This window comes from Caretta caretta, chromosome 10 (genome assembly GCF_965140235.1).
Source record: "Caretta caretta isolate rCarCar2 chromosome 10, rCarCar1.hap1, whole genome shotgun sequence".
NCBI lineage: Eukaryota > Metazoa > Chordata > Testudines > Cheloniidae > Caretta > Caretta caretta.
The window spans coordinates 34,710,196-34,729,973 of NC_134215.1; the positions used below are offsets into that span (position 1 = coordinate 34,710,196).

The 19,778-nt window shown below is 54.4% G+C and overlaps 1 protein-coding gene across 2 annotated transcripts in view; it reads left to right on the forward strand.

Moving 5' to 3' along the window:
- LOC125643478 (glucagon receptor-like) overlaps positions 1-19,778 on the forward strand; it is a 40,663-nt gene that overhangs the window by 12,243 nt on the left and 8,642 nt on the right. For both annotated transcript variants that reach the window (XM_075132865.1, XM_048866119.2), the window contains exons 2-9: positions 5,196-5,357; positions 7,923-8,019; positions 9,576-9,683; positions 16,100-16,221; positions 16,895-17,001; positions 17,430-17,586; positions 18,706-18,865; positions 19,603-19,663. In XM_075132865.1, coding sequence (XP_074988966.1) covers positions 5,280-5,357; positions 7,923-8,019; positions 9,576-9,683; positions 16,100-16,221; positions 16,895-17,001; positions 17,430-17,586; positions 18,706-18,865; positions 19,603-19,663 — 890 coding nt within the window. In that variant the 5' untranslated portion in view covers positions 5,196-5,279. The remainder of the gene's footprint in view (positions 1-5,195; positions 5,358-7,922; positions 8,020-9,575; positions 9,684-16,099; positions 16,222-16,894; positions 17,002-17,429; positions 17,587-18,705; positions 18,866-19,602; positions 19,664-19,778) is intronic.

Below are 19,778 nucleotides of genomic sequence, written 5' to 3' on the forward strand. Positions count from 1 at the left end.
CGCTGGCAGGGATATGTGCAGCTTCCTCTGCAGTAGCTGGTGCCTGCAGCTGTCAGAGAGAGGGTACTGGATTGGCAGAGCACTGGTCTGCTGCTCTGGGTTGGCAATCCCCATCACAGCCTATCCAACATAGGGAGGTATAATAACCACTGCCAATAACCCTAGCAGCTATGGCCCACCTACTGCTCTAGCAGTAACATGGTGCCCTCCTGTGCAAGGGGCCCAGGCTTGAGAGTTGAGCTCTAGGATACACTGGGGATGGGAAGATGCTAGAGACTGGGATCATCTGGTCTGTCCCAGAAATCAGAAGCTGGGGAGCAAGAGCCACACTTCCGGGCACACCTCAGCCTGCGGGACTGTGGCCCAGTTGTCTGGCTGAAGGGCACTCACACACCAGTCCCTGTCCAGTCTCCTGGTGATATCGCACAGGCCCAGGGTATTTCAGGGTGGTCTCAAAGTCCTGTGAGCCTGGCTTGCAGGATGTGAGGTGGTGCCGCTGGAACTGGGTGCATCCCAGGACACTCAGCGTGGGTGGCGACCTTGGTGCCAGTGGCATCTGTGGAAGCTGCTCTTCGCATTGCCCAAAGTGCTCAGCATCGCTCCATCTCTGCTCCCGTTGGCTTCAGGGAGAGCCAAATTAGGACAACATGGAGCATAGCGGAAACTCGCGCCCCTAAGCTTTACCTTCCTCCCTCAGCCAGCGCAGACGGGCTGGAGCCGACAGCACAGCTCCCATGGCCTTCAGCGGCAGCAGGAGCAGGCCCGGAGATCCCATCAAGACCAGCCACTTCCTCCCTTCCCTTTGCTTCCTGAGTGGGTTAGACCATGAGTTGCTCCAGCCCCACTGGCTGGCCCAGCCCTGAGCCAACGGTGCCTCCTGCTCTGAGGTTGCGGGGTCACCGACTCTCTCTGCGTTACCACACCCAGGTCCCTGCTCCCTGATGTCCTGAAACCATCCTACTTCACCTTTCTCCCTGCAGGCTCCTGGACGTCAGGGGGCCCTTCATTTCTCTGCCCTCTGTCCCTTTGCTCCTCAGTTCCCCCATACAGCACCAAGAGCAACTGGCAGCCTCTGTGAATCCCAGGACAGCCGATATCACCCCCATACAGGCTTAGCATAGACTCATAGACTGTGCTGGGCTCCCGTCAGCATCCGCTCCTGTACGGCTAAGGAAGAACAAAGGGAGAAGCCCTTCCCGGAGTGAGCTGATGAGCTTTCCTTCCTTAGCTCTGGAGAGGCTGCTAATTGCAGCCAGTCCTCAGTGAAACGCACTAGCAGAGAGGGCCCTGCATACTGAATTCAGCAGACATGCTTCTCTCTGGGACTTAATGCGAGGGGAGGCGCGAGGGGGGGGCTGCACCCAGGGCCGATTCATAGAATCATAGAATATAAGGGTTGGAAGGGACCCCAGAAGGTCATCTAGTCCAACCCCCTGCTCGAAGCAGGACCAATTCCCAGTTAAATCATCAAATCAAATCAAATGAATCATCAGATTCATTCCTCAGCTGCGCTCGTTAAAGGCCCAGAGGGTTCCAATTAAAGCTGTGACTTTGGAGGGCTGCTGCTTTCCTAGTGCCTGGGAGGACGGTGGCTGTTAGAGGTTGGTTCAAGGTGGGGAGATTTGGCTCCAGATTTCAAGCACCCCAGTGCTCAGGGTCTCTGGAGCCAGGTTTGGCCAAAGGCTCTTTGCAGACTGGTCCTGCTGGGGTGGAAAGCGTTGATTGACAGGGAAACGAAGGGGTGGCTGCCCAGCTCCTCTTCATGCTCCGCTGGGCTGAGCAGGACACCCTGTTACATTGCTTTGTGCCCTGCTGATTGCAAAGGGGTTTGCTCTGGCAGGGAGGCTGAGTGCAGCCGTGCAGGTGTCCCAAGAGCGCTGGGCTGCAGCCAGACAGCCAGGGGGCTGGTGAGCTAGCCAGTGAGTCTGCACTCAGCCTCCCTAATGGCTTGGGAGCTGCAGTGGGAGCTAGCACTGCAAGGGTTAAGAGCAGCTGGTGTTCAGATCAAAGTGGGAAGCTGCTTGTGCCTTAACTATGGCCTGAGAGCCGTTTAACCCCTTCTAGTCTGACACCAGACAGACATCCAGGCGCTGCAGCTGCTGTAATGTCACTGCTGAGCCTGGGCCTGCTCCAGGAGAGCGCTGGAGCTGCCCACGGAGCTCTGGTGCCTCTGGGACGCTGACCCCTCCCTCCCCCTTGGGTGGGCTGGCAAAAGGAGCCGGGGGGGGGGATTTGGTCTGTGGTGCAGATGGTTCTGTGAGCCTGCTGGTAGCAACGACTCCGCTCGCTCTAGTGATCAGAGAGAGGGTGCCCCATTTCGCTCCATGGCTCGCAGGAGCAGGGGCAGAAGGGGTGGGTGGGCCCAGTGAACCCTCCCAGGCTGTGCCAAAGGGTGGGGAACAATCCTGTGTCCATGCAACACTGCAGGAGGAGAGCAGCAGTCCCTGCTGGGCTGTGGGGAGGGGGCGTCCCAGGCTGTGCAGCAGGATATAAGGATAGTCAGGATGGATTTGTTGAGAAAAAATGGTGTCAGACAAACCTAATAGATTTCTTTGACAGGGTAACAAGCCTTGTGGATGGGGGGGGGGAGCGGTAAATGTGGTGTATCTTGACTTTAGCAAGCTTTTTGATACTGTCTCACATGACAACCTCATAAACAAACTAGGAAAATACAACCTAGATGGAGCTGCTATAAGGTGGACACATAACTGGCTGGAAAACCGTTCCCAGAGAGGAGTTATCAGTGGTGCACAGTCAAGCTGGAAGGGCATATCGAGTGGGGTCTTGCAGGGAAGTGTCCTGCGTCTGGTTCTGTTCAATATCTTCATCAATGATTTAGATCAGTGGTCTCCAACCTTTTTATGCACAAGATCACTTTTTGAATTTAAGATCAACCCAGGATCTAACCTGCCCCTTCCCCAAGGCCACGCCCCTTCCCTGAGATCCCGCCCCACTCTCTCCACCCTCCTCAATCCATGCTCGCCCTCCCGCACCCTCACTCACTTTCACAGGGCTGGGTCAGGCGGTTGGGGTGTGGGAGGGGGTGCAAGCTCTGGGCTGGGGCCGAGGGGTTCAGAGTGTGAGAGGGGGCTCCAGGCTGAGCCTGGGGCAGGGGTTTAGGGTGCTGGAGTGAGGGGTGCAAGCTCTGGGAGGGAGTTTGGGTGCAGGGATCATATGGTCACACTGCACCTAATCTCATAGAATCCACTGGACATTTCATGAGTTCTACTTTTTATTAGTGTCATTTGTGGTTTATAGATCCAAAATCCTTCAGGGATTGTCACAAATGAGTGTAACATTCTCAACTGTGGGGTGTGCATCGGCTGAGCCGAGGGTAGGGGGTTGGGTGCAGGAATGAGGGGTGCAAGCTCTGGGAGGGAGTTTGGTGCAGGAGGGGCCTCCGGACTGGAGTATGGGATTGGGGTTTTTGGGGGTGGGGTGCGAGGTGAAGGCTCCAGCTGCGAGGCGCTTACCACAGGAGGCTCCCAGTCAGTGGCACAGTGGGGCTCATGCAGGATGCCTGCTTGCCCCGGTCCCACGTCACTCCCGGAAGCAGCTGGCTGCTGGCACATCTCTACGGCTCCTGGAGGGGAGTGGGGCAGCAGGCCTCCATGCACTGCCCGTGCCTGCAAGCACCACCTCCACAGCTCCCATTGGCTGGTTCCCAGCCAATAGGAGCTTTGGGGACGGTGCTAGGAGCAGGGGCAGCATGTGGAGCTGCCTCACTCTCCCTCCCCCTCCCCACAGGGGCCACAGAGACGTGCCTGCAGACAGCCAGTTCTGGGAGTGGTGTGGGGCCAGGGCAGGCAGGCAGCCTGCATGAGCCCCAGTGTGCCGCTGGACTTTTAGTGGCCCAGAGATCGCGATCGACTGGCAGAGGCTCCCGGATCGACAGGTTGCTGACTACTGATTTCGATAATGGCATAGAGAGTATACTTATAAAGTTTGTGGATGATACCAAGCTGGGAGGGGTTGCAAGTGCTCTTGAGGATAGGATTAAAATTCAAAATGATCTGGACAAACTGGAGAAATGGTCTGAAGTAAATAGGATGAAATTCAATAAGGACAAATGCAAAGTACTCCACTTAGGAAGAAACAATCAGTTGCACACATACAAAATGGGAAATGACTGCCTAGGAAGTACTGCGGAAAGGGATCTGGGGGCCATAGTGGACCACAAGTTAATATGAGTCAATGCTGCAACACTGTTGCAAAAAAAGTGATCATTCTGGGCTGTATTAGCAGCAGTGTTGTAAGCAAGACATGAGAAGTAATTCTTCTGCTCTACTCTACGCTGATTTGGCCTCAACTGAAGTGTTGTGTCCAGTTCTGGGTGCCACATTTCAGGAAAGATGTAGACAAATTGGAGAAAGTCCAGAGAAGAGCAACAAAAATGATTAAAGGTCTAGAAAACATGACCTATGATGGAAGATTGAAAAAACTGGGTTAGTTTAGTCTGGAGAAGAGAAGACTGAGAGGGGACATGATAAGTTTTCAAGTATGTAAAAGGTTGTTACAAGGAGGACGGAGAAAAATTGTTTTTCTTAACCTCTGAAGATAAGACAAGAAGCAATGGGCTTAATTTGCAGCAAGGGAGGTTTAGGTTGGACATTAGGAAAAAACTTCCTAACTGTCAGGACGGTTAAGCACTGGACTAAATTGCCCAGCGAGGTTGTAGAATCTGCGTCACTGGAGATTTTTGAGAGCAGGTTAGACAAACACCAGTCAGGGATGGTCTAGATAATACTTAGTCCTGCCATGAGTGCAGGGGACTGGACTAGATGACCTCTCGAGGTCCCTGCCTGTCCTATGATTCTATGATAGCTGGGGGATGGGCGATATCCACATCCCACCTGTGGAACCTTGTGAAATGCTCAGCCCCTGCTGCCACACGGATGTGCCATGGCGTTGTGGGGAGACTCTGGCTCTGGGCGATGCCCCACATGGGCTGGGGCACTGGTTTGCCTTGCCCCACCACCGCTGCCCATGTTCTGGCTGGTCTCAGTTCTCTGTGGCAGCGGTTAGCCTTCCTATACGCATACTAGGATGGCTCTGCTCTCCTCCAGCTGTGACACAGGGAGAGAGGGTCCAAGGGGCAAAGCGCAGCTGCGGCCACGCTGCAACTGGCAAGCTTAGCGCTCGCCTGAGTCCACTGCAAAGTGATCGCTCCTACTCCCCTTCTGTCTCTCTTCCAGCACCCAGGGACCCCGGCTTGGCTCAGCGACCCTCGCACTGGGGCCAGCAACTGGTCTCTCTCCCCCAGTCTCCAGTGGATAGCCATGAAGGGCGTGTTCTGCTCCTTGTACAGCTGGATGCTTGTTCACCTTGCCTGGATGTGTCTCCTTTCCTCCATGCAGGTAAGGGTGCATGCACCTGCCAGGTCTCATCAGCACCGATGGTAATCCCAAAGCTGGGCTCCGTACCCATAAGCCTCCGCCCCTCCCCACAGGGGCTGCCCTGGAGAGGCAGGCAGGGGATTCCAGGCTCCCCCTCTTTCCAGCCCACCTTATGGAAATGTTTAATAGGGAGAGGAAATAATTTCCCAAGGATCCTGGTAGATTCTCCATCACTGGCGACTTTTAAATCAAGATTGGTATTGTTTTAAACTGATTTGCTGTAGTCGAAGAGGGATGATTGTGATGCAGGAGGTCAGACAAGATGATCACAGCTGGTCTGGGAAGCTCTGACTCTGCCCTCAGTCATTGTTCTGTTCTGGAAGATGTTCCCTGCCCAGCTCAGAAACAGCCTCCAGCCCGGCTCACAACCAGTTAATCCAGGGGAGATTCCGGCCCAGCCACTGTGTGTAACATGAGTATTGCCCCGGGGCAGGAGACAGGCCTCAGGTTGTGTGGCCTGAAGCATAGCAGATTGGGGCTGTCTGACCACAGAGCTGGAAGCGAGTTCCAGAGCTGAGGCCCCTCCACTGCGAATGCCCGGCCCACATTGTCTAGGTGCTGTGGGCCAAGTTCATCCCTAGTGTCACTCCATGGAAGCCTGTGGAGCAATGGTTACACTGGAGTGAACTTGGCCCAGTGGCTGCATCCTCCCAGAGAATGGTCGGGAACGCTCCTGCCATTGCTCTAGAGACCCAGTGCCGCTTTGCTGGTGACAGCACAGAGACCATCCAGCCCTGGGGTCTGCACCGGCTGTCCCCAGCCCTAGCACCGGGGAGGGCCAGAGCCGCGAATGATGAGGCCTGCTTGCGAGAACTCCGAGCTGATCTCCTCTGCCCTGGCGGTGCGGAGGGAGAGCCAGGGGTTGTCTGGCCGCCAGGACCCAACTCAGATCCTCCATGGGGTTTCCCTGGAATCTCATTAAATACCCCTTAATGTTTTCAGGATGATAGGACCTGCTGCTCCCTTCCCCCAGCTGCCAGTGCCCCCTAATCCTGACCCAAACACCCAACTATACCAAGATTGGGTTCCCTACCACTCTCCCGATGGCCCTCAATCCAGAGATTGCTCTGCCAGCCCTGGGCCCCACCCACAGCTGTGCCGATGGCCCTCAATCCAGCCCTGCACCACCTGCCATTTCAACCCTGGGCCCCACCCACAGCTGTGCCGATGGCCCTCAATCCAGCCCTGCACCACCTGCCATTTCAACCCTGGGCCCCACCCACAGCTGTGCCGATGGCCCTCAATCCAGCCCAGGGCCTCACCCACAGCTGTGTCAATGGCCCTCAATCCAGTCCTGCACCCCCTGCCATTCCAGCCCTGCACCGCCTTTCATTTCAGCCCTGGGCCCCACCCAGCGCTGTGCCCAGGGCCCTCAATCCAGCCCTGCACCACCTGGTGTTCCAGTCCTGGGCCCCACCCACAGCTGTGCCCATGGCCCTCAATCCAGCCCTGCACTCCCTGCCTTTCCAGATCTGGGCCCCACCCTAGGGTTGCCAACCCTCCTGGTTTGGCCAGGAGTCTCCCAGAATCGGGCTGTATCTCCCGGAGGCTACTGAAGCCAAACCGGGAGATTTTAAGCCGCTAAAAGTCCAGTGGCCCAGTGGGGCTAAGGCTGGTTCCCTGCCTGCCCTGGCTCCCTGCCGTTCCCGGAAATGGCCAGCATGTCTGGCAGTGGCTCCTAGGAGGAGGTGTGGCCAGGGGGTCTCCGCGCGCTGCCCCTGCCCCAAGTGCCAACTCTGTAGCTCCTTTTGGGAACAGGGAACCGTGGCCAATGGGAGCTGTGTGGGCAGTGTTTGCAGGCAGGGTGAGCACACAGAGCCTCTGGCTCTCCCTCCTCTCCCTAGGAGGCGTTGCCAGACATGCTGCCACTTCTGGAACCCACCTGAGCTAAGTGCCACCAAGCTGGAGCCTGCACCCCGAATCCCCCCTGCACCTCAACCCTCTGCCCCAGTCTCCTCCCAGCTGGAGCCTGCATGCCAAACCCCTCCTGCACCCCAACCCCCTGCCCCAGCCCTTAGCCCCCTCCCACACCCAGACTTGCTCCTTGCGCCCGAACCCCCACCCACACTCTGAACCCCTTGATCCCAACCCCCAGCTCAGAGCCCACACCCCATTTCACACCCCAACCGTCTGCCCCAGCCTGGTGAAAGTGAGTGAGGTTGGGGGAGAGCGAGCGACGGAGGGAGGGGGGCTGGAGTGAGCGGGGGGTGGGCCTTTGGAGAAGGGGCAGGGCAGGGGCTGGGTCTTGGGGCAGGTGGGGGCAAGGGTGTTTGGGTTTGTGCGTTTAGACAGTTGGCAACCCTACCCCACCCACCGTTGGACCGATGGCCTTCAATCCAGCCCTGCACCCACTGCCATTCCAGCCCTGGGCCCACCCACAGATCTAGCCTCTGCCTCCTCCTGCATGCTGATCTGGCTGAGTGAGTGGGAAGGGGCTGCATTTTCCGTGGCGGTCCCTGTGCTCCAGGCAGGGCTGCCGGAGCCCTGGGCCGGCGCAAGGCTCTAACCTGAGCTCTGTCCTCCCAGCACTGCAGAGCGAAGGTTCTGGAGAAGACCTTCGAGGAGTGGATGAGATACCGGGACGAGTGCTTGAAGAAGCTGGCAAATGATCCATACCCCACAGGTAGTGCAGCCCGCAGGGGCAGTGCTGGGGGGTTTGGAGACCATAAGCATAGTGGATTTGCTGACTATGGCCACGTTCCTGCAGGGGCGGCTCCCTCCCAGCGGGGGCTGTCAGGATCTGCTCTCAGCTTGGACCAGTGATGGCCACAGTGAAATCTTGACTCTGGGGCTGGAGCTGAGACACTCGGAGCGTGCCTGCGCTTTTGCAAGTGTGGGGAGAGAAACTCCCACAGGCCAGCCCTTTCCTGGGGACGAGGGCTAGGAGCTGGGATGTTTCTGATGACATGACAGTCCCTGCAATTCTGCCCCCACCCCTCCACAACTGCCAGAGGCTCCCCCGCCATGGCTCATTAATACCGTCACCCGCAGTGCTGATTGCCTCATGGCCATTCCACTCCCCAGCCTGCTGCCTCAGCTAAGAGCCACCTGCCGCAGCTGACGCACCTGCCTGCTCAAAAGCCGTTAAGAACATGGAGGGGACCAGGTGATCCCCACCCCCACTAGCTAATTACGGCCCCCAATCTGTGCCACCATGGGAAGCACCTGCCCGGCTTGCACCGCATTAGCCACCATCAACTCATTGTGACGCCACCATGGCAACTGGCTGCATGTCCAAGGTGAGGAGACACAGAGCCTGTCTCATCACAGGCTGAGAGGAGATGAAACAGACACATGGGCAGAGGTTTGCAGAGAGTTCCTGGGTGGCATGGCCCCCACAGTGTGGCACTTGGAGCTCTGGGTGCTGAAAAGAAGCAAAACATGGTGCAGGGCTCCAGGAGACAACTCAGCTGGGTTGCCTGCTCCCTGGGAAATCCTGTCTAGGGCCCAGGCCGATAGCCGGCACTCAGAGTAACACATGAGACAGCTGCCAAGGTCCCAGGCCCCGCTCAGTGTGGCAGGATTCTGGGACTTTGGCCATCACTGGGCATTGGTGGGCTCTAGCCTTTGCATTGTAGTAGTACCTTGGGGCCCCAATCAGAGGTCAGGGTCCCACGGTGCTCGGCGTTGTGCAGATATGGAACAGACAGTCCCTGCTGTGAGCAGTGTACAGACCAAGTAGGGCCAGTTCCCAGGGCACGTGCACACAATCACTGAAGCTCGCATTGTTAAAGCTAAGTCTCAGCATTTTGATTCGAGGAGCTCCCAATAGTAGCCTGGGTCACTGTGACCATGAGAATGGCCAACAGGCCGTCAGCACCCCACGAAGGCAGGTGTGGGCCTGAGCCGAAGCTCAGGGAAGTCAGGGCCCAAGTGAGTCCCAGGGCTTTGGATGAGGCTCTCGCTAAGAGCAGCAGCTGCTGGCTGGGATGGCTGGAGAGCTGTTTGCAGAGTGGCTTCTGGGTGGTGGCAGGTGGAGAGTTCCAGCCCGCTGTGCCAACCAAGTCGGCAGGGGAGGGGAATGAGGAATGCTCACAGCTAACAGGTGTGACTACCTGCAATTCCCACGGCCAGGCTGTTTGCAAGGCCTTTGTTAGCAGATGATAGGAATGGTGCAGACCAGACACTGTGCAGACTGCTAGCTTCTCCCCTCCTGAGCTTTGCCTTTGTCCTTCAAAGGGCTCTACTGCAACCGGACGTTCGACATGTACGCCTGCTGGCCAGATGGGAGCCCGGGCAGCACCATCAACGTGTCCTGCCCTTTCTACCTGCCGTGGTTTGAGAAAGGTAACACCCCAGTGCCCTGCTCTGGAGTCTGGCATCTGACTTCACAGGGGCTCACAATCCTCTCCACTGTAGAGATGGGGAAACTGAGGCAGACCACAGGGAGCTGACTTGGTCAGGGTCACACTGCGAGTCAGTGGCAGGGCTGTGAGTAGGACCTGGGGATCCACTTTCCCTAAACCCTCAGGGCCTTGCACACCTCAGGGCATCGCTCACCCCTGCACAGAGTGGGTGTGAAACACGACCAGGTCTCCCCCAGTGAAGTGTCTCACTCTCACTAGGCACTGGTGAGTGACTGCACAAGGGGCTAGAATCAGGTGCCTGGCACCTCCGGGGAGGTATTCAGCAGTTTACTGGGGCTGGGTCGTGCTGCCCTGTGGCTGGGTCATGCTGCCTTGGGGCTGCATGCTCACTTGCAGGAGTGCCTTTTTGCTGTGCCTGCATATGGGGAGGGAGGCCCATCACCTGCCCCTGCCCATGGGGTAGGAACAGCCCCTCTCTATAGCACTCCCCACAGCTCGGTCAGCTTGACCCATGGCTCTGTCGCCTCACTGGGCCACTCACCCAACCCAAACAGCTGCAAGCAATGGCCCGACAGCCTGCACCAGGCCCTGTAGCCTCATCACCCAGGGTGAGTCTGTGAGGGACGGGAGAACAGCTTGGAAACAGGAGAATCCACCTGCCTCTGCAACCAGAATCCCCTGCAAACAGGTCCTGTACTCAGCCCCCAGCGCAGGGTAACCATCTCCCCCACACCACCCTCTGCCGCTCTTACACGTCTCTTCCTCTGCCAGCGGGAGCCCAGAGGGGCAGCCAATGCACAGCGAGAGAGGCTGTCATGGGGATGCTCCTGGCCTGACTCCAAGGGTCTCAAGGGCCAGCCTGGCTTTGTGGCCTGATCTTACAGAGCCATGTGCCAGGCTGTGCTCATTCACTCCACGCTGGGAGGAGCATCTGAATGTTGCGGTGGTGCTGTCAGCCCTTTGTGGCTCCCCCATCACTGTAGGGGATTGGCAACAAACTAAACCAGCCATAGGCCCCAACAGAGGGAGTCCCTGTGGTAGCATAAACCAAATGTAGCCCAAGTGGCAGAGGCCAGTTACTGCAGCCAACTGGACTTTTAGCATCTGACAGGACGCTGCCAGGTTCCCTTTTTGACTAGATGTTCTGGCTGAAAACCAGACACCTGGCAACCCTACGCTAGTGGCTGGCTTATTATACACATGATAACACCCCCCCACACACACACTTTTAATTATTTACTACACAACTTACAAAACAATAAGAATACCTGGTAATACATTTCCGATCGCCAATAACAGTAAAACAGTGTAAAGAGGCACTCAGTCACTGTTACGCTATATAATCTTTTATACAGATAGGTGGACATTTCTCCCATATAGAACCCCACAGTTCAAGCTCTGCAAAAGGGGATTCAGCCATCCGTGTTGCATTTTCAGGACCCACTTTTGGGTCAGACCGGTCATTCTGTGATTCTTCAACCGTCTGTTCACGAGGTCTGTCTGTAACACTTGATATTGTGTCTGGCGGCTTCCCCTCCAGACTTCCTTTTTCTCAGTTGATCCACATGTTGGCACACAACTGTGCCATCTCCCAGAATTACTGGGTAGGACTCTGGTCCTTTAACGTCTTGAATGGCCCCTGGCATCCAGTTGTGACCAAAGGTTTTCACATAAAGGACTTCAACAGTAAAACTACATTTTTTAGCATATCTGCTGCTTTTGCTTGTGTTGTTTTTGCTGTATTTTCCCCACTAAGAATGGATGCATAGGGTCTAACCTTGACTTTAGTTTCCTTCCCATTAACATCTCCGCTGGGGACAGGCCTGTAGTAGACTGCTGTATTATCTGACAATTAATGAGACACTCTCATATCTATAGTACCCCCAAGTATTCTTTTAATACCCTCTTTAAATGTCTGAATTGTCCATTCAGATAACCTATTTGAGGATGGACGGAGGTGTCGATGTAACTTGTTGAATGCTGTTTTGCTTCATAAATTTTTGGAATTCCATGCTAGTAACATTTTCCATGAGCTAATACAAGCATTTCAGGTAAAGCATAGATCCTAAAACTGGTCCTTACTTTTACTATGGTGGCTTCGCTAGGGGATGTATTCATGGGTTCCTACCCATCCGAAATGTGCACACACTAGTACTGAAAACAGTCTTCCCCAGGAATGGTCCAGGATAATCGATGTGCACTGTTCTCCAAGGCTTCTCTGGCCACTACCAAGAATGGAGTGGCGTCACAGTAGAAGCTTTGCAACTCTTTTGACCAATTTAACAGGCTTGTACCCAAACTCTCAATGTCCGTATCCATCTTTGGCCACCACAGGTAAATCTGGGCTAACGCTTTCATTTCATACCTGCTTTCGTTAGCCTGTTTAGCACTTCTGCTAAATGTTGTAACTATTTTGTGTCAGTGGTATCTCTCATTAGTGTACCATCCAAATATACTGCCTCCCGTGGGGTACACTCACTGCTGTGGTGCTTCCTTGTGGCTACATGTGGGGGGTTAGTTCTCATCCAGTCTGGTGCCCCCCTTCCATTGCTCATTTGCTAGCTCTGCGATCTCTCTCTCTGGACTTGGGGTGCTCCCTCTTCATGACTCGACCCTCTGGCCAGGTCACTATAGCCCTCCCTTTCCAGGGTATCAAAGTCCCACTGGATCAACTGTCTCAGGCAGTCTTCTGATCCACTGCCAAATCTGTGCCACTTTCCCAGTGGCTAGCAGGGGAACCCAGGCCTGCCCACTACTCCAGGTTCCAGCCCAGGGACCCTATGCCCAGCAACCGCAGTCTGCTCAACCTCCAACCTGTTGCCACGCCTTGGCCTCTTTCTTAACTCTTTTCTCTATTTTCTGGCCCATCTCCACTCCCCATGGTTACTTCACCCCTCTCGGCTTCTTGCCTGAGTCTGCAGTCGAAGGCAGGATCCCAGGACCTACTCTCCCCCTAGAACTCCTCCTTGTACCTAGCCAACTCCCCTCCTCTCTAGGGAGTGACTGCAGAGCTCCTCCCTGCTGCCCACCTCCTACCACCAACTTCCTCTCTTTATAAGCCTAGCCCAGCTCTTACCCCAGCTGGGCTTCGTCAGCCATTAGGCCTTATCAGTTCCTGGCTCTTCTCCACGTGCCACCTCTAAGGTTAGTTGGCCTCTTTCACCAATTCAGGCTTGGGGAGGGGGGTAGACACCCCATCCCAAACCACATGTGGAACTCCCTGAATGAGTCCCTCCATGCTTCTTTGGAAAATAGCAGGGGCTGAGGACACTCCAAAAGGAAACTGATTATTTTTAAACAGGCCTTTGTGAGTATTTACAGTGTCTTAGTGCTTTGTCCTGGAAGAAGAGTCCATCTGTTGATAGGCATGACTCATGTCTAACATAGCTCCTGCTAAAACTACAAACAGATCCTCAGGTTTTGGAATTGAGGACTGTTCTAATTGTGAGACCCTATTTACAGGCAATTTACAGTCCCCAGATATGGTACGGCGCCATCTGGCTTTAAGACTGGTACTATTGGTGCAGCCCATTCAGAAAACTTTATGGGAAGTCTTTCTGGATGCTACAGGCCAATGGAAAGGACATCAGCACTCACTGGTTCAAATTCTGGGATGCTTGTGATGTCCCAAACAAAGACCTGATTGAAGATCCACCAAAGGAAGTCCCGGGGTTTTGCCTTCCCCATTGGCAGCGGACTGTGCTCAGCCACATGCAGACAACACACAGAAGGTGCAGCTATCTTCTCCACTGATGGAAAAATCAAAGAATCACCAAATTGTCACTGTGGTGAGGTACAAACCATGCAACACATTACAGACAACTGTCGCATTCACGGTTATGGTGGTGGCACAAGAAGGATCTACCTGGTTCAAAGCATTAGAATGGCTTTTGATTCACCAGTTTCAGTTATAATCCCAGCCTGTTGGTTTTCAAATGCCATACAAAAGAAGAACAGGCTCAGTAATACCAGTTGCCTCTAGTCTTTTTAATTTCAACTTTTTGTTTCATAACAGAAAGTACAGATCTGGGTTTGAAATAACAAGGCGTGACATTTATGTAGATTTTTAGCAGTCGTGCCTTTTAAGGTGCCCCATTCATCTTTAAATACTCCTTATATGTATTTAAAACAGTTTCCAGAACTAGATTATCTTCTGATTTAAAGTGATGCACTTTTCTCTTCCAGTCCAGTGAAAGGTCATCCAACCATCCTCGACCAAGCAACTTTGGGTCAGGGCCTTCAGCCATGAGCAATGGTGGATGCCTTATTTGGCTCTGGTGGGAAACCTTTGCATTGGTGGCTCCCAGTATCTTTATTGCTTCTCCAGTGGTTCATTTGTTGTGGAGGGCAACAAAAATGATAAGGGGGCTGGAGCACATGACTTATGAGGAGAGGCTGAGGGAACTGGGATTGTTTAGTCTGCAGAAGAGAAGAATGAGGGGGGATTTGATAGCTGCTTTCAACTACCTGAAAGGGGGTTCCAAAGAGGATGGATCTAGACTGTTCTCAGTGGTAGCAGATAACAGAACAAGGCGTAATGGTCTCAAGTTGCAGTGGGGGAGGTTTAGGTTGGATATTAGAAAAAACTTTTTCACTAGGAGGGTGGTGAAGCACTGGAATGGGTTACGTAGGGAGATGGTGGAATCTCTATCCTTAGAGGTTTTTAAGGTCAGGCTTGACAAAGCCCTGGCTGGGATGATTTAGTTGGGGATTGGTCCTGCTTTGAGCAGGGGGTTGGACTAGATGACCTCCTGAGGTCCCTTCCAACCCTGATATTCTATGATTCTATGATTTTATCCTGTTTCTGCACTGGAGATGGTTCGCTATCTTTCCACAAGGTCTTACATGCTTCTTGGTTCATAATGGTCATGCTACATCCCATATTTGAGCTCAAACTGTGCATTTTCCCCCCACTTACAGTCAGTCCAATATGAATGGGATCTACTTTAGGAATATTTGTTTCAGTAATACTATAAATAGGGTAAGTTACTTCTTCCTCTTCTTTTTCATTGCTTTCCTTCTCCAGTACATGAAAGGTACCATGGCTATGAGGCTGCTTTTCATCATGGTTTATGCCTCTGCTTGCTTGGTTTTATTTTGGCATGGTCTTCTAATATCTTCTAACAACAGTCAATCTGTAAATGTGACATTTTTCATGTTTAAATCTGCAGACCTTTCGGGTGTGTTTGCCTCCACAATGATAACACTCCCTGCTACTGATTGGATCACTTTCCCAGGTTGCCTGGCAATTTTGTGCACAGTACCTTGTGTTCCCTGAAGGCTCTTCTGAAGGCTTCTGTGACTTGTATTCGTAAATCCTGTACATTTTTCTTTGCAGATTCCATAGCCTGGGCTGATTTCAGAGCTGTTTCAAATATAATTGTGGTTCAGAGGGTAATCTCCTTTGCATTCTGTCATCATTCATGCCACAAACTAATCTGTCTGTTGGCATTTGTGTCAGAGTTACACCATAATTACAATCCTGAAGGAGCTTCCTCAGTCCTGACACCAATTTTCCTACTGTCTCCCCCTATTTCTGTTCCCTGGCTGTTGGGTTGAAATGGTTTTTTAACAGATTTACTAGCTCATCAAAAGTTTCATCTACAGGCTTTTCAGGGGTTAACAGGCCCCTACACTGCTGAATGTGATATCTTTCTGCTTACCTTCATCAGTCATAGCATTAGCAGTGACAAAATAAGATAATATTTTGCATTATTCTGCCCAAATTTGCGGATTAAATGGTTAAATGGTACCAAAGGTTGCAGCCAGTTCCCTGGTGTTTGCGAGTATACTAATGCACATACTAATGTACGCTTGCGTTAGTATGTGCTGACCACTCAAGTGGAGACAGACCCAGGTATCACCCTTTCATTTGGTGATTCCTGGGTGTGTCTCCACTTGAGGGGTCGGCTCCACTTCATCACCACAGATTGTAGCTTAAACCAAATGTACTCCAACTTCTTTGAGTATTAACGGCCTCTTTAGTCAGCCAACACACATCTATCCTGGCAATAGCTCCACAGTTGCCAACAATGCACAACACAACCCTAGAACAGCCACACATTTCCTTCTTTAACTATCTGCCTACTCCCCTGACTTCTTCGCCAGGACTGAAGCAGAGCTCTGTGGAGCTGGAAAGCTTGTCTCTCTCACCAACAGAAGTTGGTCCAGTAAAAGACACCATCTCACCCAACTTGTCTCTCTAATATTTGAGATCAACATGGCTACAACACTGCAAACATACTCCTCTTAGAGGCTGGTTTATTATACACATTATTACTGTCCCCAGGATTGCCTGTTGTGGGAAGCTTGGGGGATCAGGCTTTTGTCTGAGGGGAGTCCCCAGGGGAAGGCAGTCAGGCTGAAAGGTGACCCTGGTGTGCTCTGTGTCTGCAGTGAAACATGGGTTGGTGAGCCGCAAGTGTGGGCCAGATGGGCAGTGGGTGATGGTGAATGGAACGCAGCCATGGAGGGACTACTCCCAGTGCGAGGAGGAGATGGAGTCCACCATGGAGGAGGTGAGGCTGCTGCACCTGATGGGGGGTGCCCCTGGCTCTTTCTGTGCCAGTCCCCTGACCCCCCAGGGGCGTGTGCTAGGGCCCAGCCAGGCCTGGGCTGGGAGGAGTGTTGGTGTTGGGGAGTGGGGGGACACAGGAGCCTGAAACAAGAGGGATAGGTGGTGGTGAGGTGTAATAATGCACAGGAGGATGGGAGTGGGGATGGGTGTGCTATAACGCATGTTGGGGAGGGGAGACCATTCAGAAATGGAGTTAAATGTAAACACAGGTGCACAGCTCCCTCCCCATCTCTGCTCAGTCACATGCCGCCTCTCCCTTCTTGGGGTGCTGAACCCCACTCCCTGCTCTCCCCTCCATGACGAATCCCATTGTTTGGCTGGGGTGGGGGTGGTCACAGCTTCCCACTGAGCCCCTTAGCCCCACTCCCGGGTCATTGTGGAGGCCATTCAGAGGCCCTCGCCAGGCTGGGGAGCTCAGGACTCAGCTCCCTGGGGTGGGGAGGGTGTGAGGTCAGGCTCCAGCAGCCCAGGGACCCAAGCCCACCATCCCATGGGACTCTGTTTCAGCAGGGCAGCGCATCCCCCAGTGGGCACTTGGAGTGCGGGGAGGCCGATGGGGGCAGGGGTGGCAGAACTGACTGTCTGCCTCACCGGGTCCCCTTTGCCCATGCCAGGAAGGGGCCCGCCGGCTGATGGTAAGTTTCAAGGTGCTCTACACGGTGGGATACTCGCTGTCGCTCCTGGCACTGGTCTCTGCTCTGCTCATCCTCACCATCTTCAGGTAGGGCCTGAGCCTGGGGTGCGGGTGCTGTGTGTGCCACACTGGAAGGGCATGCGGCGGGGCGGGGCTCTCCAGCAGGACGGGATGGAGGGGAGGGATGATCCTGTGCTGGGCACTGCGCGCAATGCTGCTGCGACTGACTCTAGCATCGCAGGGGAGCTCCTGCACCATCCCTTACAGTGCCTCCTGCTGGGACAAGTAGGCAGTGAATGAACTGTGAGCTTGGCACAGCCAGCCCTCCTGCCTCTTTCCCTAATCCTACTTGGAGAGGGTCGGATGGCAGTAGCTCAGCGCTCCCCCCAGGCCTGCAGTGCCTGATGCAGGAGAGGCTGGGCTGCTCTAGGTTACAGAGCCCTTTCCCGGGGAGAAGATGCATTCTTTTTCCTCAGCTCTCCAACGCTGAAAGCTGTCTCTCTCCCTGGGCCTAGGAAACTCCGCTGCACCCGCAACTACATACACGCAAACCTCTTTGCCTCCTTTGGGCTGCGGGCCATCTCGGTGATTGTCAAAGACGCGCTGCTGGAGAAGCGGTGGGGCATGGAAATCCTGCATGTTTCTGACTGGGAAGCGCTGCTGAGCAACGAGGCAAGCCCACCAAGAAACCAAGTTCTCCTTGGGTGGGGGTGGCATCTAAGTGCCAATGCCTGCGCCCCCCTTCCCTGGCCAGCCATGGTGGCTGCCCGCTGTACCCCAGGTCCATAGCCTGACAGCTGGCCAGGGAGGCTTGACTTGGGGCTTCGGATGCGATTGGCGCTCAGATCCACCAGCACCCAGAGATCTCACCCCCAGCCCCAACCACTAGGTGGACCTGGGAGAACTCAGAGGAACTCTCTGGGCGGGTGCGTCTATTGGCTCAGCCGGAGGGGGGTGCTGCCAGTCTCCCACAGGTGAATTTTTAAAAGCTGTTGAGGATCCTAAATCAGCACCGCAATACGTGTGCAAGCGTAAAAACCTCCACCCAACAAAGCAGGGGAAATCAGCTCCTCCTTCACTGGCCTACCACAACCGGAGTTGATGGATCCCTTCCCCCTTCCTCAGGGTGGGGTAGCCCAGTAGCTGGAGCACTGGCCTGGCACTCAGGAGACTCAGGTTCTCTCCCTGGATTTCCTGATGGATGATCTTGGGCACATTGTGTCCCCTTTCTGTGCCTCCATTTTGCCATCTGTAAAATGGGTGTCATGATAGAAAAGTGCCGTAGAACTGGTTGTTGTTATTTTAACAAACCACCCGCTGGCCCTGCAAATGCTTCCCACACCCTATCACTGAGCCAAGCAATGACGTTTCCCCTGCTGGCCAAGATCCGCTGTGCCTTCCCTCCCATCTCTCCCCAATAGCCCACCTGGCCGTGTCTCTGACAGGATGAGAGTTGGGCACTTTGCTCTGGGAGATGAAGCCCTGAATGTGAACAGGATCACCATAACAGAGCAGCAGGGGAGAGTGCCCTCTGGTGGGGTGATGTAGCCTGGCTCTCCCTGCCACTCCTGGTCACATCCATGTTAGTCTGCCCAGCAGCGGGCCGTGCCTGGTGTCATGGTGGGCACAGAGTGTGCTGGTTAATGGAGACTCCCGGGTGGGAATGGACAGTGCTCTAAGCATATTCCAACTGGCTGCACTTGTAGCCCCAGGTCCCCAGCTCAGAGCATCCTAGTCTCCTCTTCCTGCACAGTTACTTTATCTCTCTCTCTCTGGGGCGCCTCTCCGCAGGCTGCAGTTGGCTGCCGGGTGGCTCAAGTCGTGATGCAATACTGCATTCTAGCCAATCACTACTGGTTTCTGGTGGAAGCTGTCTACCTGTACAAGCTCCTGATTGGAGCGGTGTTTTCCGAGAAGAACTACTACACTCTCTACCTGTACCTAGGCTGGGGTGAGAAGGAAGATGGGAGTGAGTGTGAATGGTGGCCTGGGCGTGCATGTGTGTGTGTGTGGGGGGTGTGCACATGAGGAGGCAGCGTGGTGAGGGTGTGGGCATGAGGTGTGGGTAGGCAGTGTGGGGATGCATGTGGCATGGGTGAGTGAAATGGGTGTGGGCCTGTGGTGTGGTCAGGTAGCATGTGCGGGCAGGCATGGGTCTGGGGATACATGTGTATGGTGTTTGTCAAAGTGAGTACTAGAATTACAGAGGATGTATCGGGGAGCACAGGGGGATGTGGGGCGCTTCAAGAGGGCAGAGACTCGGCCAAGTGGGCAAGTAGCCACCAGGTTCCCCACCTGGGTGACTTGGCAATGGACTGACACCCAAGTGGTTTTCATTCAGTTCTACGTGCCCATCAGACAGCAGCTCACGCCCCTAAAGCAGGATCACTGCTCACAGCTGATAGCGCCTCACCAGGAGGGTTAATAACTTAGTGACATGGATGAGTGGTGACCCCTAGTGGTGCATGCATGTCACAGGAAATCCTCGCTAGGTGGGGAAAGTGGAGGATTGGGGTCGTGGCCTATCCTCAGTCCCTCAGGGATAAGAATCCCGTGGAGGGCAGGGGCAGGTCCCTGCGTGGATCTGGGCGGGGAGAGAGGGTAGGACCCCCCCTTCGGTTTGTGAGAGCTGCCATCTCAGTTCAGGCAGGTGCTTGGTCTTCACAGGGTTTGCTGTGTGACTTGCAGGAACCCCCGTGGTGTTCGTGGTGCCGTGGCTGGTGGCCAAATACCTGAAGGAGAATGCAGAGTAAGTGCAGACGCTCCTCGCTCTGCTTCCCCAGCAAGCCAAAGCTCCATGCTTCATGCCGCCTGGGTTCTAGTAGGGAGCAGCCATGGGAAAGGCAGGGAGAGCTCTTCCACTG